The 17,504-nt window shown below is 50.0% G+C and overlaps 1 protein-coding gene across 1 annotated transcript; it reads left to right on the top strand.

Annotated features, from left to right (window-relative positions):
• Positions 1–1,004: 1,004 nt before the first annotated feature.
• On the top strand, positions 1,005–16,374 carry Gck (glucokinase (hexokinase 4)). The gene is made up of 10 exons (XM_013032954.1): positions 1,005–1,052; positions 8,062–8,224; positions 8,760–8,914; positions 10,024–10,143; positions 11,623–11,718; positions 11,830–11,929; positions 13,748–13,931; positions 15,278–15,433; positions 15,871–16,104; positions 16,219–16,374. The coding sequence occupies exons 1-10, from the start codon at positions 1,005–1,007 to the stop codon at positions 16,361–16,363; spliced, it is 1,401 nt and encodes a 466-aa protein (XP_012888408.1). The 3' UTR covers positions 16,364–16,374.
• Positions 16,375–17,504: the final 1,130 nt, after the last annotated feature.

The following is a 17,504-nucleotide window of genomic DNA, read 5'->3' as shown; positions in this document are numbered from 1 at the left end:
GACCACACTGGCCATTGGTAGAGAGCCTGGCACTCTGACAAGGCACCCTCTGTACCCTGACCCACTTGCCAGCTGCAGCTAATTTTAGCAGAATTTGACAGTTGCCAGCAAGTTCAGGGTATTTCAGGGTAACTACTGGACAAACCCAGGGAGGAACTTAGGGGGATTGTCTGTACCTCATAGATGAGCCGAAAATGAGCCCAGAGGCTGAACTTTGCAGTCACAAAACCTAATGACTTCCCAGTTCATTTCTTGTCTCAATTAAAGGCAACTTGAAAAAAGGCCTGTTGTTGACAGCTGAAAAGTCCTGACTATATTGTGGATTTTTATTTAACTTGGGGGTTATCTCAGAGCAGCTCTAAATACAGAGCTTGTGAATGCAGTGTGCTCTCCTTCACTTCCATTGTGACATGAACCATATTCTTCCTGTAACAGCTTTGGCCTTCCTACATTAGCCTGTGCCTTCACACTCAAAAACCATGCAGAACTCCAGTCTATATGAAGCACATCTGATCTCTCTACAGATGGAAGTCCATGGAGTCACATAGCCTCCAAAAGCAAGTCCAAATCCTCCTAGGCCAGGCCAGGCTCTCAGTACCCCTTGCTTCTCCTGTCCTCAGGCAACCCAGTGAAACTCTGAATTCCAGGGTAGTGGGTAGACAAACTGGCTCTAGGCATGTCCTCACTCTCTCAACTGACCTATGCTCAGAGGACATGGCAGCCTGCCCTGTAGCCCTGTCCTCACGGCCCTGTCAATCCTGATCCAATGTGGACCTCTTCTGCCCTTCCAGCCCTGCCCCTGCCCCTGTAGCAATGGGCAGAGTATTTAAACAGCCACAGGCTGGGGACTCTTTAGTGCAGAAATTCTGAGCTGTCTGCATTGGGCAACTTGTATCAAACAGTCAAGTTCTTACCTACCACAGGTAGCCACCAACGCTGTGATTTGGGGACTAAGCAGTCAGGAGCATCTACCACAACTACCTCCTTCTTGGCCCCTCAGAGAGATGGCAACGGATGCCACCAGGAGCCAAGCCCAGACAGCCTTGACTTTGGTAAGGGTTGTTTAAAGCCCAGGGGCCTTAGCTTGGGAGGGCAGCTCCATGCCCAGCACCCCAGGTTTTATAGAATCCAGATAGGGGAAGAAGGCACTGGGCTGCTTTGAAGAAAGCATACAGGCCTCCAGGGGTCTTGGATATGGCCCCTTTCCCTAGCACCGTCTGTCTCCTCACTGGGAGCACCATTGTCTACCTTTCAAGGAGGCCTAGGGAACTTGTTCTTGGGCTGACAGTGCCTGGACTGGGCTTCTCCCAGTGCTGTCTGCCCTCAGGAGATCTTCTTCAGGGAAGAAGGTGGGATTCTCTTCCTCGGGGAGTTTGTTGGTGGAAGCCCAGGGTCACTCACTATTGCAAACACAGCCCAAAACTGGAGCAGCAACCCAAGGATCCTGACTATGGGTGGATGCATAGGGACTGACTTTGGGGGCCAGGAATTTGAGCACTTACCAATGGGCTGACATGGCCATTGACTGTGGTCCCTGGTACCCTGGACTACCCTCGCAGTATTAAGATGAGCCTCATTAGTCAAACATGACATTTGGTGACTTATATTTTACTGTGTTTTGGGGTGGGATCTCAGAGCCTGCCCAGCCTGCTCCATCCTTCCCTTTGCTGTCCAGCTTGGGCACCCCAGTGACCTCATCCAGGCTTTCCTTTGGCTTTTAAGACATCTCATACTGATGACTTCCAAATGTATTTATCTCCTGCTCTCATTCCCCTGAACTCTGGCCTCATATGGCTAGTGTAGGATAAATGTTTCCTATATAGGAAGATGGTTAACATACCTATACCAACCTCTGATTCTCTCACCTGCCTGACCCCAGTGGAGCCTCTTCTTCTAGCTGCTCAGGCTGATCCATGGGTCCTTCTAGGTTCTTTTCTTCTTCATGCCTCAAACCTCCCATAGTGTATTTGTATATGATTATCACTGCCCCTTCCTGCATCTTGTTCATGTATCTGGATTGTTGGGACAGCCCAGAATTTCTGCAGCTTCTGCTCTGCTTCAGATACTTCCACTCTGTACCCAGGAACCTCCAGGTTTCTTACCCCAGAGCCCCCTTCACAGTTTTCGGGGTCACTCTGTTCTCTCCTCAATGAAGAACTGCTGCCCACCTTCTAGAATACATTGGTTACCTTCTTTCCCATTCCTATATCCTGCTATATCTGCTTTAAGGACTCCTCACCCCACTTGCTCTTCAGATATCTGCTGAAGAAGTATGTCAGATGTCCTGTAGGCAGCTGGGAGCAAGAAAAGCCCTGTTTGCCTATGGCTGTGGACCTTGGTTATGTATCCTGGGACCTCTTAGTCAAGGTTGGTTAGAGGCCTTTGTGAGCTGCCTGAACTTGTTCCCTTCCATTCCTCTGGCTCCCATGCAGGTCAAGCTCTGTTTGTGCTTTTCTTTTTAGCTATACCTGTGAGGCTAGATGGCTTCTTGGGGCTCTTCAAGCAGTGCCCATATCACCTAGTCTGTTAATAAAGTCTTATAAACTTGTGCAAACATCTAGTATGAGTCTCATGAAGTGACCCTGGTAGATTCCTGGGCCTAGGACCCAGGAAGCATTGGAGGTTGGGGTCTAGTGGTATTGTGGCAAGCTCAGAGCCAGTGCCTGAGTTCACACCCCAAGCTCTGCACTCCCAGCTCTATGCTGTGGGGTTGGAGAAGGGCTTGTTTTCTGTATACTGATGACTTCCATGTATATCTCCAGCTCGCATTCCCCTGAACTCTGGCCTCACATGACAGTCTGTTTTTAGGGCAAATGTTTCCTAGGCAGGAAGATGGTTAGCATTTTGTGTTTGTGAGAAATGTAGATGATAAAATCAGGTCTCAAAATGATTTGGGAATGGTAGGGAAGATCTGTGGGTGCCCAAAGTAGGTGTGGCCAAAGGTATCTGCTCCTGGGGCATTCCAGGAGGAAAGTGAGCAGACTTCTGCCCATTCTCCCCCTCGCATGCCCAGAGCCTTGAGAATTATGAGGCCATACCAGGGTGCCGCTTCCTCTGGGTTGCACACTGACCCAGTGCCAGGAATAGGGGCATTTCCAAGCCCAATGCACCTTGGGGGAGAGACAGCTCATGAAAGCTGAATCCCCAGATGGCTCTAGCTGTAGAACCTTCCAGACAGCACAGGAATAGGAGTCAGCATCTACCTGTCTTCTAGTGGAAAGCCTTAGAGAAGTTACTTGTGCTGAGGTCTCAGGAGAAAAGGATGGTTTGAGAGCCATTGGCTGATTAGATTGTCAGATGGATGTGGACTCCAATGGCAGAGCATCCCTGCCTGTCAAGCAGAAGGGAGAACTTAGCCAGCCCTTGGAGTGTCCAGTGAGAGAGTGATAAATGAAAAGATGGCATCTGCTTCTATTGTCTATTGGATAAGGGTTTACAGGATGTAGTAGAGGCTTTGTGGTCAAACAGTGTATGGGCCGCTGTGATGAGATGGGTGGAGGGGTAAGCTTGGTGGAAGAGAGGGAGTCACCTGAAAACCCACCACTTGACCTTTGTCTCTTCCTGGTTATCAGTCTCCAGAGCCTGAAAAGAGATTTGGGGGAGTTCCCAAACCAGATTTTCAAGGGGACAAGTCAGCACTTCTAAATTCCTACAGACCACGCCTCCTTTTGTTGTTGTTTCCTTAATGAAAGCACAGAAAGAGAGGCATAAAGAGTGAATGTTCAGGTGATTGGATGGTGCTATTAGGGAAGAGGTGAGAAGGAGGGATTCCTCAAGTGGACCTTTTGCAGCCTCTAGAGGAATTTTGCCTTAAGGGAGAAATTAACAATCCAGATTCTAAAGTGAGTTGATTCAGGAAAGAGAAAAGGAATGGATTATTGTATGAGTCCCAAAGACAAAACAAAGGACAGGTTTGTTCTGGGTATGCTAATTATTTAACTGCTCTCACTATGGGTATTTGAATGGAGAGAGAGAGAGAGAGAGAGAGAGAGAGAGAGAGAATGAGAGAGAGAGATTATCTTTTCAGAGGAGGCTAGGTCAGCCACACAGGCATGGCACAAGGGTGAAGGTAGACAAGAGGGAGTTTACTTAGAGAACAGACAGAAAAAAGGGCCAGTAAGGAAAGCAAAGAAAGCCTGAACATGTGGAACTTTTGAACATTTACCATTGCACTGGCAGAAATTGTCCAGATCTTTGAGAGTATTGTAATATAGTCAGATTTGATTGCAATAAAAAAAAAATGAGTCAAGCCAGGAGCCAGTGCCTCGTGCCTGTAATTCTGAGTAAGGAGGCTGAGATCTGAGGATCACAGTTCAAAGCCAGCCCAGGCAGAAAAGTCCATGAGACTCTATATCTCCAATAAACCACCAGAAAAACCAGAACTGGCGCTGTGGTTCAAGTAGTAGATAACTCAGTCAGGTGTCAGTGGCTCACGTCTGTAATCCTAGCTATTCCGGAGGCTGAGATCTGAGCATTGCGGTTCAAAGTCAGCCCGAGCAAGAAAGTCCATAAAACAGCGCCCAGGCCCAGAGTTCAAGTCCCACAACTGACAAAAAAAGTGGTAAAGTGCTCGCCTTGAGCTGAATAGCTGAGGGACAGCACCCAGGTGCAGAGTTCAAGCCCCATGACAGACAAAAATAAAACAAAAAAAAACCTAACAAAACAAACAAAAAGTCATTTTGGCTTTATAGACTCTTTTAATAGAAAAACACTTAGAGAATGTAGGAAACACCCAAAGGGAGTGTCCCAACTCAGGAGAGACTGATTGGGTCCCATTGGTATGGGAGGCAAAAAGGAAAAGTCAGGTGAGGATATAGAGGGATCCATGAGGGGGCGGGGGGTCCATGAGGACATAGGAAGAAGGAGGCAATGATGGAAGGCATCCCTATCCACCTAAGGTCTCTCCAGCTGAGAATTAAAGTCTCAATTCAGGCAACCCCGAAGCAAGAGACTGTCCAAAAGGTATAGGGGATTCCTCTGGCATGGTGCCACATTGACAGAAGAGACAGACAAACAGAAGGTCTGTATATGGGAGTCACAAGCCAGATGTAGAGGGGAGACAGTGTGGTTGATGCACGGCCAAAAATGGTAAATATAAGAGGTCTGACTTGGGGTTCCTTTGGCAGTTTGAGTCCTAGGAGTAGTGGCCAGTAGATGGATGGACCCTCGGAGAAGCAGAGAGGATCCAGCAACTCCTGATGCTATCTCCCCTCCCTCCACCAGGTTTCAGCACTAGATATAAGGTTTGCCGAAAGGAGACCACCACATGGTTCAGGCAGAAGCATACAGAGAGAGCCAAACTGCACTCTATGGTAGGGTACAGCAGCCTAACTAATGATGGAGAGAGATTATAAAATGAAGGGTGAGAAGGAGCTGTAACTGCAGCAGATGAGGAAATGACCTCCGAGCCTGGAGGAGTTCCCACTGACCTGCAGTGCAGTTACCTGGTGATTACAGGTGCTGTTCAGTGACTTCTATAGAAGGCCACATGCAGTTTCGCACAGAGAGAGAGCAAACGGGAAGGAGTCTATATGTGACTCCACATGAAGAAAAAAAAAGAGGAAAAAACAAAGGGGCCATTTTCTCAGGCAGACCATACAGGAAGCACTCAGTTTGGCCTGGCACGTTGCAAAGATTGAGTGAATGTTCAATATTACTGCTAGCGAAATGAGCTCCCTTCCCATAGCTTAGTACACTCACTCCCCTCTCCACAGCTTAGCATGCTCCCCTCCTAGGCAACACGAGGCCCATGTAGTAAAGGCATTAAATAATCAGCCCCAACCCCCTTTACCTTGGGATGGCACTCCTCTGGGGCAGCTACCACCATATAAGGCAACAAGAGCCCCTTAGAGTGACCTTCAGGTCTGGGCAGCTGCAGGGCCCCTTATCTACTATTTGGACAGTAGCCATAAATCCTAGTCCACCATGATGAAGCCCTTGGTCCTCACTCCACACCAGGGTCTTCGCCTCCTAGCCCCTTCTAGCCCCTCCTAGCCTCAGTAGGTTATGTAGGTCACTTCAGACAATAGCCTGTATTCTTCTCACTCCTCTCTTGTGAGAAGGGGTTTTGCCAATCCCTTTGCTGGCAATAAACCTTTCTTTGTTCTTTGTACCGGGATGTCTGCATGATTTTCTGGCAAAGTCTAATTTAAATCTATGAATTACTAATATTACTTCCTGGAAAATTCTATGTTCACCAGAGTTTTTGACAGCCTTGTTCAGTTTGGACCTTCCCTGGGTTTAAATGATAAATATAAGGATCTGTTTAAGAAAAGTGGCTCAACTAATCTGTCCATTAGGAATGTTTTAGATAGCAGGAAACCAAAACTGCCTGTGGCTGAAGTAGTTAGGATTTGTTCCATCACCAGCTTACAGAGGTGGGTGAATCTGGCATCCTTCTCTCCTCTGCCATCTGTAGACTGCTAACATTATCCTTTCCCTCCAGTCTTGCCTCCTCATAGTTGCAAAGCAGCAGATGCAAAATCAGTCACTCATTCTTACATAGCCATGGTTGCAAATTTAGAGTAACACTGAACTTTCCCCTTCCTGCTAACATCAGGCTTCCTTTCACTTGTCATTAACTGGAACTGGGTCATATGTCCAATCACCGATGTTTTGCCTGAGAACATCTTAGTTCTAAAAACTAAGGGAGGAGGCTGGGAAGGTGGCTCAGTGGTAGAGTGCTTGCCTTGCATGCCTGAGGCCCTGGGTTCGATTCCTCAGCACCACATAAGCAAAAAGAAAAAAGCCGGAAGTGGCGGAACGCTAGCCTTGAGCTGAAGAGCTGAGGGACAGTGCCCAGGCCCAGTGTTCAGGCCCCACGACCGGACCCAAAAAATAAAAAAATAAAAACTAAGGGAGGAGTAAGGGGCTGTTTGGCTGCCTGGCTGTCATTCAGAGTCTCTCTAATCCCTTGAGTTTATGTGCAAGACAACAAGCATGCAAGATCTTCCAAAGACTGGGTCTACGGCTTTTATCAGCTTATCTTTCCTTTTTGGCTCAAAATTACAATATCTTTGTGATGACCTTTTTTATTATGCCCAGAGATAATTAGTGTGTCCACATGGCCTCTTCTCCATGAACAAGAACTCTGCCCATCTGCAGGGAGCAGCTAATGGGGGATGTGCAGGCAGAAAAGTAGCTGCACTCACAGCCTGACCTCACGCCACCTTGTGGTCATACCTTGGCCACCCACACTCATGGAAGGCAATGTTGAATCTGGCTTCCAGCACACAGGCTCCTCACATGATGGAGACCTCTTCCCTCTGGCTCAGAATCTGCATGCTGTGGGTAACCACACTTTGCAAGCATGATTGTGGATAGGCACTATAGTTACTCCTACTGGCTTGGCCTTGGCTAAATCTGTGCACACTGGTGTCAGCTGGCCCATTTGTTTCATAAAGTCCTAGCTGGCTTTTTTTTTCCTTTTTTCTTTTTTGGTAGGTGGGTGCCAGTCCTGGGGCTTGAACTTAGGGCCTGTCCCTGAGCTTCTTTTGCTCAAGGTTAGTGCTCTACTACTTGACCCGCAGCTCCACTTCTGGTTTGTGTGTGTGTGTGTGTGTGTGTGTGTGTGTGTGTGTGTGTGTGTTTAATTGGAGACAGAAATCTCATAAACTTTCCTGCCCCTGGCTGGCTTTGAACTGTGATCCTCAGATCTCAACCTCCTGAGTAGGTAGGATTACAGGCATGAGCCACTGGCACTGGGCTCCTAGCTGGATTTTATGCAGTAATACCAGCTGCCTATCCCCTGACAGGCCCAGCTCTCTCAACAGTCCCTCACTTAGAGCTCTTCTCCTCTGAACTCCCAATCTGAGAGGCAAAGGGAGGTGCTACAAAGCATTGTAGCACAATGATAGTGTCAGATACAAAACCATCCTGCCCCTACCTGCTCACCTCTTTAGCACTCCAGTCTGCTTGTTGAAAGGCTGGTCTTGGAGCAATTTGAATTTCACTATGGTAAGTAGTTTGAAAGGACAGGTCATCCTGGACATAGTGGTGAGAAGAGAAGGGAATGCTAGGTTTCTGGCTGTTCTCACACACACCCTTCCTGCCCCTGTTCAGGCGGAGCAGATCCTGGCAGAGTTCCAGCTGCAGGAAGAAGACCTAAAGAAGGTGATGAGGAGGATGCAAAAAGAGATGGATCGGGGTCTGAGACTGGAGACTCATGAGGAGGCCAGCGTGAAGATGCTGCCCACCTACGTGCGTTCCACCCCAGAAGGCTCAGGTACCTCAGGGATGGCTCCACATCTGAGCCAGCTGTTGGCCAGGTCCTTCCAGAGGCTCAGCTATTCCCAAACAAGACTCGTGACAAGCAGTGGTGGTCCCTAACTTACTGGATTGGTTCTCAACCCTTGACTCTGCAGGTCTAGCCTACAGCTCTCAAGCTTCAGAAAAGTTGCCTTTTTCTATCTCCTAGTAAAAGGCTTCTCTCAGTGATCACTTGGGGACCAAAGCTCTGTCCCATGTCTGGACCAACACCCTAGGTCCTCATGACTACTTGACCCCAGACTAGAGCTCTCTAAGGCAGGGGCTTCCCACTGATATCTCCCAACTTACCTATGTCTCCTCCCACAGCTTGCTCTGGTGTATTATCCCGTTCCCCCCAGCACCTGGGCTGGCAGCCCCTCACCCAGCTCCCCTGGGGTCCTCTACCTGCCCTTCTCGTCTCCTATGGTCCCAGGGTCAGGTGTTCAGGTTCTAACCAGCCCAGGACTGCCAGGAGATGCCATGAAGCTGAGTATGTCTCCCTTTGCCTACAGAAGTTGGAGACTTCCTTTCCCTGGATCTGGGTGGCACCAACTTCAGGGTGATGCTGGTGAAAGTGGGGGAAGGGGAAGCAGGGCAGTGGAGTGTGAAGACCAAACACCAGATGTACTCCATCCCTGAAGACGCCATGACAGGCACTGCAGAGATGGTGAGCATCTTGGGGAGGGGTGGGTTGGAGAGAATAACTGGGAGTAGGGACTAAGGTTACCAGGATCCCAGAACATGGCAAGGCCTCACCAAACAAGGGCAACTGTGGACAGGAGGGCCACCAGCCTCAGAGGCCCAGGAAGGCAGCTCAGAAGAGCTCAGTGGACATATGCAATGTGTCTCTCAAGTCTCACAATCACCATCTTACAGCCAGGAACAAGGAAGGATCAGTGACAGGAGAAGCCCCAACCAGTGGTACCTCCTCCCTTGTCCAATTTCCTAGAGGAAAAATGAAAGCATAAGGACAGGACAGCAGGAAAATACACTTGTCCAGCCTCCTGCAGCCTATGAAACATCCTTCCCAAAGGCTGTCCCTTGCCCTCCAACAGGTTCATGCCAAGAGGAGTGACCCAAGGTACAATATCTGCCCAAGCAGCAAGGCCCTCTGAGCAAATTAGTAGAATGAACCCTGGGAGGTAGGGGGCGGGGTGGACAGTGGTCCTGAACATGGATAGGCACAAGGGAAATCCAATTCCCAAAGGTACTGAATCTGAAGATAAGAAACTGCCTCCTGAAGCCCAGTCCTCAACACTATCAGCTTGCTGTCTGTCCATGGAATTGGCACAATTTGAGGCAGCAGCAGTGGGAAGGGCATACCCACCTGGTTCATTGACAAAGCATTTATCCAGGCTCAGTCCTGTGGGCAGAGGCTATGGCTGACCTTCAGCAGGGGCCAGATGGCAGGACACCTGGAAATGGCAAAAGAGACAAACATCATAGGTATGGTTGAGAATGTGTCTCTACCCAGAGCCTCACAGAACACCTAGCCGGCCTGAGGCTGGACCTCATTGGGTCCAGAAGAAGGAAGAGGGACTGGGCTGGGAGTATCATCCTGTGTCACCCTACTCCCAGGGCTTCAGTGGGCAGAGTTCTACATCACATAGGTCTAGGGCCTGAGTCCCAACAAACAGCAAGGAAGGGGGGCAGTTGCAGACAGACCTGGTACCCAGTGGCAGGCCCTGGCTCTGACATCTCACAAACCTCAAGGAACACCTTAGCAGGGAGGGCTTCTGTCTGGCTCAGCCTTAGCTACTTTGGTATATCTCTCAGCTCTTTGACTATATCTCCGAGTGCATCTCTGACTTCTTGGACAAGCATCAAATGAAGCACAAGAAACTGCCCCTGGGCTTCACCTTCTCCTTTCCTGTGAGGCACGAAGACATCGACAAGGTGGGCCAGGTGGAGGGCAGGGCAGATGATAGAGACATACCCCAAATGAACCCTACCTCATTCTGCCTTAAAACACAGCTCCCATTCCCCCCCACACACACACCTCTTATGTTAAAAGGGCCTCAGCCCAGAGTGGGTAAATGTAGATTTGAGTTGTTGCCCTATAATCCTTCCTTCCTATGAAGCCTCAGAAAATAAGTGCACTATCATCTAGTTCTTATTGTGTGGCAATCCTCCCCACAACCCCAGAGGCATGTGCTGTAGTCACCCCAATACAGATGAGGAAATAGGTTAAGCAATTTGCCCACAGTGGGCAAAGGCAGCTGGCCATTTGAATGATCTCTAAAGTTACTACCATCACTATACTTTACCACCTCTGGCTGAGTCACAGATATGACAGGAGTGAGATTTTACCCCACCTGCCAGTTACATTTATATATATATATATATATATATATATAGAATATATATAAAATATAGAAATTACACACATATGCATTACATGTGATTACATGTCCATATGCCTATCTGTACATATACACACAATATTTCTGTATCAATGTATATGTTATGTGTATACATGTCTATATATATACATTTATGTATTATATATACATTCATCATACACACACACACACACACACACACACACACACACACACACACAAACATGAGACCTCTGGATCAGAGACAAAGCCAGGTTATGGCTCCAGGCAAAACAGCATCCAGAACAACATCTCACATGGTTTCCCAACCTCCAGTCCCCACAGAGAAGCAGGGAGGGTTGAATGGGATCTTGTAGTGTAGCAGTGTGTCTTACAGGAGAGAAACTCTGATCTTACACATCACTGTTCTCCATTGAGAGCTACCTTGACTCTGGGGTGACATCTCTGAGCTTTACAGTTCAATGTTCTTGCTTTAGGGGTGTTACTCAGTGGTGGAGTGTTTGCCTAACATGCTTGAGGCCCTGGGTTTGATCCCTAGCACTGCAAAAGAAAAAAACTAAAAGTATCCACTTCGGCACTAGTGGCTCACACCTGTAATCCTGGCTACCAGGAGGCTGAAATCTGAGGATCCCTGTTCAAAGCTAGATAGATAAATCTGAGAACCAGTTCAGGCAGAAACATTTGTGAGACTCTTTTCTCCAATTAGCCACCAGAAGCAAAGCTCAAGTAGCCTTGAGGGGAAAAAAATCTCAGGGAACAGCACCCAGACCTTGAATTCCAGCCCCAGTACCAGCACCAAAAAGAAAAAAAGGTATCACATTCTTAGTTGGCTGGATATTAGCCCTTCAGAAACATGAGGTGTTTGTGGAGAATCCTTCCTAACACCCCTATAAGATTTACAGCTACTCAGAGCCTGTTTTCTCAACCAGATGTGTAAGGTGGCATGTGTGCCCTATGGCCCAGGAAGCAGATGGTTTAAGGTCAGAGCTCACTGCCCAGTACCAGTAGCCACATGGCCTTCTGCTTCCCACAGGGCATCCTCCTCAACTGGACCAAGGGCTTCAAGGCCTCTGGAGCAGAAGGGAACAATATCGTGGGGCTTCTGAGAGACGCCATCAAGAGGAGAGGGGTGAGGATGCCTTTGCCTGCATTGGCTGCAGGGGCTGCCCTGGAACCCCAGCCCTGCACTGTTGGACCCTCTCCCCAGCTCCATCATTGTAGTCCCTGTACTTCCTGGCAGGACTTTGAGATGGACGTGGTGGCAATGGTGAACGATACAGTGGCCACAATGATCTCCTGCTACTATGAAGACCGCCAGTGTGAGGTCGGCATGATTGTGGGTAAGAGCTCCTTGCATTCTGCCTCTGCCCAACCCAGGCTGCATTGGGGCCCTGTAGAGTGAAGGCCAAAGCAGTAACAATTGATGCCAGTTGGTTCAGGGCCTTGGGCCTGAATCAGGTGGCCTTAGGCGTAGTAGGGTAGGTACTGCAAGTTGGTGGGAGGCATTTCAACCCTGGCAGTCTATTAGTCAGTTCACCAGCTGCACACCTGTCCAGCCTATCGGATGTAATTAAAATACTTTATCCACTAAATTGACCACAGTAAGGCAGATTTATCCAACTGGAAGAGAATAAGCAAAACTGGCCTCATCCCCCGGCTGGGAAGGTGGCTCAGTGGTAGAGTGCTTGCCTTGCATGCATGAGGCCCTGGGTTCGATTCCTCAGCACCACATAAGCAAAAAGAAAAAAGCCGGAAGTGGCGCTGTGGCTCAAGTGGTAGAGCACTAGCCTTGAGCTGAAGAGCTGAGGGACAGCGCCCAGGCCCAGAGTTCAGGCCCCACGACCGGACCCAAAAAAAAAAAACAAAAAACTGGCCCACCCCTTCCTCCTAGCCAGGGGCAGGGACTCAACACCAATCCTGGGGCTTTCCCAGAATTTCTGATAAGGAACTTCTTATAAGGAGCCAGCATTTCCTGAGTAACAATGGACTCAGATCACTTACCTGCTATGTACACAGGTGTAGAGGTGTTTTCTAGACTCTCTAGGCCCTGCTTACCCAGAAAGTCAATGTTAAAGTTATATGTCCTTCAGAATCAGCTCTGAACAATGTCATGTGCTCATAATTCCCATCTACAATTATATTCACTCAAAATTTGTGTATACATATATATACATTATATCTATACATATATACACAGGCTACAAAGATGTGTAACTTTTAAGCTTTAAGCTCCAGCCTGACCTTACTTTGTTTTCTATTTCCTGCTTGTGTGTATGTCTGTGTTATGTATGTGTGTGTGTTCAGGACCTTGTGCTCTCACTTGTTTTTTTTTTTTTGTTTGTTTGTTGTTATTGTTGTTTTGCTCATAGCTGGATCTCTACCATTTCAGTTATATTTCCACTTATGGCTTTAGATTTGTATGCCCAGGCTGGCTTTTGAACTGAAATCCTCAGATCTCAGCCTCCTGATTAGCTAGGGTTACAGGCACGAGCCTCCAGCATCTGGCTTTGTTTCCTTTGTGTGTGTGTGTGTGTGTGTGTGTGTGTGTGTGTGTGTGTGTGTGTCCCACTTCTAGGTCTTGAACTCAAGGCTTGGGTGCTGTCCCTGAGCTATTTTGGTCAAGGCTGTGCTCTATCACTTGAACTACAGCTCCACTTCAGGCTTTTTTTTTGGTAGTTAACTGGAGGTAACTGACTGATATTTTTCCACCAACAAAAGTCTTAGTAATTTACGAACATTGGACTCCATGTTTTCCATTTGCACAGGACAAAACATAAGAAAAACTCTGCACCAATTCTGTCTACAGTAGCCCGTGAGCTATTGCAAGGGCCCTCATGGTGGCTTACTCACTTTGAGGTGCCCCCAAACAGATGGAAAGAAGGGCTTAAATATGTTCATAGGGAGTGCCAGAAAACAAAGAGTGGGACACAGACTAGACAAAACCATATTATCCCACATCCAGCACTAGTTGGCAAAGCACATGGGTCCACCCTGCTTCCTTCTGTCTTCCTCCTAACAACCCAGGTAATGGGCAAGGAAGGTATTCCTAGCCCAGTGGATAGCTAGGAGACTGCCCCTTCCACCCTGAGTACTAAATCCAGCCCAGGCCTTCCAGCGTGCCCTCCCCCAATGCAGCTCTCATGCCTCCATCCCTGTAGGCACTGGCTGCAATGCCTGCTACATGGAGGAGATGCAGAATGTGGAGCTGGTGGAAGGAGACGAGGGTCGCATGTGTGTCAACACTGAATGGGGTGCCTTTGGGGACTCAGGCGAGCTGGATGAGTTCCTGCTGGAGTATGACCGCATGGTGGATGAAAGCTCAATGAATCCCGGTCAGCAGCTGTAAGGAAGTCCCCCTTCCTCCCTTCCATCCATTCCTGGGCTGCTCCCCAGCAGACAGACGCTGGGCCACTGCAGACAATGACTTGTTTTTAAACAGCTCTGGGGGAAAGTTGCAATCTGTCTCCTTGTTCCTTCATCTCAGTCAGTCAGTCCTGTCCACAGTGAAATGCGAACGTGCATCTGTGGTTAGATAGGCCTCTCTCTGCTTCTGACAGAGGACCTGGAGCCCAGAGAAAGTTTATAGGATCTCAGCATTTTGTTGTTGTTAATTGGTGGTGGTGGTAGTGGTGGTGGTGGTTGTGGTGCTTAAACTCCGGGCCTGGACATTGTCCCTGAGTTTTTTTGCTCAAGGCTAGTGCTCTACCACTTTGAGCCACAGCACCACTTCTGGTTTTCTGATGGTTAATTGGAGATAAGAGACCCACGGACTTTCCTGCCTGCCCTAACTGGCTTTGAGTTGTGATTTTCAAATCTTAGCCTCTTAAGTAGCTAGCATTACAGGTATGAGTCACCAGTGCCCACCTAAGGACCTCAGCATTTTAGCCCAGAGTTCCCCAAAGCACTATATTTTCCATTGTTCCCAGAACAAATTCAGTATTTAGGGACATGCTGTAGGTCAGCCAACTCACCTTGGGAACCAACTGCACTTAGCTTGTCATTAAGCATGGCAATCAGAGTTGGCCACCTGCCTGACATCAGGCCTAAGCTGGTTGTATGACCTTCATAACAAACTTTCTCATGCCTCCTTTAGGTGATTAGTATTAAAATAATCCAAGATGAAGCCAGGCATCTGTAATCCTAGCTAATCAAGAAGCTGAGATCTGAGAGTCATGGTTCAAAGTCAGCCAGGACAGCAAAGTCTATGAGACTCTTATCTCCAATTAATTACAATAATAATATTAATAGAATAATCAAAACAACAACAAACAAAAATCCTAAGTGACAAGCACACAGACCTTGAGTTCAAGCCCTAGGACTGGCATTAAAAAAAAGTTATTCCAAGATGAAACTATGGAGACTCATAGATTATGCAGAAATGTGGAGCACACCTCAGGCTGAACACTGATCCTGCGAGCTTTAGTTTCCCCAGCTGTAATGCTCCTGATGGTGTCACAAGGTGGCATGCTGACTCCAGAGTAAGGTTTCAGTCCTCAACCCTTGTCTCTTTCCAGCATCTGGCCCAGCAGCAGGGCCACACAGCATAGTTTCTAAAGCTCCAGCAGGAACCCAAGAACCTGTGCTACAGGAGGTGGGGGGGGGGGGGGAATGAAGGGGGGGCAGCTGTAATCGCTATGGGAGGGAGCCGGCACGGACCCAGCTGTCGTAACCAACCGCCCTGTGTCCAGGTACGAAAAGCTCATTGGCGGGAAGTACATGGGCGAGCTGGTGCGGCTGGTGCTGCTCAAGCTAGTGGATGAGAACCTGCTGTTCCACGGGGAGGCCTCGGAGCAGCTGCGCACGCGCGGCGCCTTCGAGACCCGATTTGTGTCCCAGGTGGAGAGGTGTGTGAATGGGACGGGGCCCAGGGCTGGGTGGCCAGAAGGGGAGGGGGCGGGCTCAGGGCGATCAGGGGAGGCGAGGGTCGGGCTCCGGGACTGGCAGGGCGGACCCGGGCAGAGGTGCAGACTCCAAGGGAGGGGCGGGGGCATCAGACCAGGGATACAGGACAGCAAAAAACAGCGGGTCCGCCACCCGGCAGGGTCGAACCACGACCCGGCAGCTGTCTACCCCGAGACCACCACTTGTCCACCCAACAGCGGGAGTGGGAGCTCCAAGCCAGACGGGGCCTCCTGCTGTCCAGGCTGGTGTTCGTCCTCGGCAGAACCCCCCCCACACACACACCAGCCCTCCCCGAAAGCCCTGTCCTGGGTGGGGTGCGTGGGTGGCGTCCCCTCCCCGGGGCGCGTGGGGGGGCTGAGCGACCCTCCCTCCCCTGCAGTGACCTGGGGGACCGCAAGCAGATCCACAACATCCTAAGCACGCTGGGGCTGCGGCCGTCCGCCACCGACTGCGACATCGTGCGCCGGGCCTGCGAGAGCGTGTCCACGCGCGCCGCGCACATGTGCTCGGCGGGGCTGGCGGGCGTCATCAACCGCATGCGCGAGAGCCGCAGCGAGGACGTGATGCGCATCACGGTGGGCGTGGACGGCTCGGTGTACAAGCTGCACCCAAGGTGAGCTGGCCTGCGCTGGAGGCCGGGGCCGGGGATGTGAGTGACCCCAGAGGAGGGCAGCGGGGATGGAGAGGGCGGGAGGGGAGACGGCAGCCTGGTCTCCCTCCTGTGCAGCTTCAAGGAGCGGTTTCACGCCAGCGTGCGCAGGTTGACGCCCAGCTGCGAGATCACCTTCATCGAGTCAGAGGAAGGCAGCGGCAGGGGCGCGGCCCTAGTCTCGGCGGTGGCCTGTAAGAAGGCTTGCATGCTGGGCCAGTGAGAGAGGAGCTGTAAGGGCAGGCTCCACCCCACAGGTGCTCCCAGCCCACTGAGGCAGGAGGCTTCCTGTCCTGCTGCTACCCCTGGAAGACGGGAAAAGACGCCTGGGAATCTAACGGGGCCTCCTCTCCAGTCCATCCGATCGGTGGGACTGAGGCCTTTCTCTTTGGAATTCACTTCCCAAAGGAGAGTTGCTCACTCAGGACTTCCATGCATCTCCACACTGCCACACTCTTACTGATGCCACCCACCCACCCAAGGGAGTGCCCTCTGGACCTTGCCATGGCCGGGACTCCCTGGGAACTCACTCTGCATGAGGAGGCAGCTCCAGCAGCTGGGCCAGCCCAGCCCTAGGCCCACAGCAGAACCAGCACTGTTGATCACCCAGGGCCCAAGAGACCAGCGAGTCGTCATAAGAGAAAACCCAGCTGTACAGCGGGGGCTTCCCAGGCTGTCAGTGCCTCCCAAGAGGGCTTTTCCTTCACATACTCTCACCCCGCAAGGGGCTTATAGTTTTGGAATGGACCTTACAGAAGACCCTGGAGAGCAGCCCCCAATCCTCTACACCAAGAGGCCTCCAAAGGGGAGGATGCCAGTCTGGCACCATGAGGAACTCCCCCTCCTCCACTCTCCCCTGCAGGATGGCATCCTCCATCCTCCACCTTCACTGCCCTGGTCCAGGAACTCCAAGAGACCACCGAGGATTACCTTCTTGTCCTAACTAGGCTTTCTATGTGCCATGCCACCCTCTTGATGCCCAACCTGGGATTGTGTGGGGTTTTTAATTAAATATTTTCAAAAATGTAAACATGTCTCATCCTCCCTTCTTTGACATCTGTGCCAGAGAACCACAGACACAGGGTAGGAAGATACCACACCATAAGCACACAGATGCTGTGTAAACCACAATGTGTCTTGGAATTCACTGTCGCCCCCTCCATCCATCCAGCTATGCCCAGAGTTTGTGGAGAGTGGCAGAATGGGCTGTAGAAATGGGAATGGATTAACACAGGAAGCTAGAGGCACTAGGCAGCAGCACGCTGGTAGGCCCAAGTCCCTGCCTGGCCATGGACATGTGCCTGAAGAAAAGGAGGGTCAGACCAGGTGCTGGTATAGAGTGGGGAAACAAGCTTCTTTACCTG

This window comes from Dipodomys ordii, unplaced genomic scaffold (genome assembly GCF_000151885.1).
Source record: "Dipodomys ordii isolate 6190 unplaced genomic scaffold, Dord_2.0 Scaffold160, whole genome shotgun sequence".
Lineage (NCBI taxonomy): Eukaryota > Metazoa > Chordata > Mammalia > Rodentia > Heteromyidae > Dipodomys > Dipodomys ordii.
The sequence above is the reverse complement of the archived record's forward strand: the minus strand, read 5'-3'. Positions and strand labels throughout refer to the sequence as shown.

Coding starts and splice junctions, on each gene's coding strand:
- Gck (XM_013032954.1), top strand. CDS start 1,005: ATGGCAACGGATGCCACCAGGAGCCAAGCCCAGACAGCCTTGACTTTG. Junction 11,719..11,829: donor ACGCCATCAAGAGGAGAGGG/GTGAGGATGCCT, acceptor ACTTCCTGGCAG/GACTTTGAGATGGACGTGGT. Junction 15,434..15,870: donor TTTGTGTCCCAGGTGGAGAG/GTGTGTGAATGG, acceptor CCTCCCCTGCAG/TGACCTGGGGGACCGCAAGC.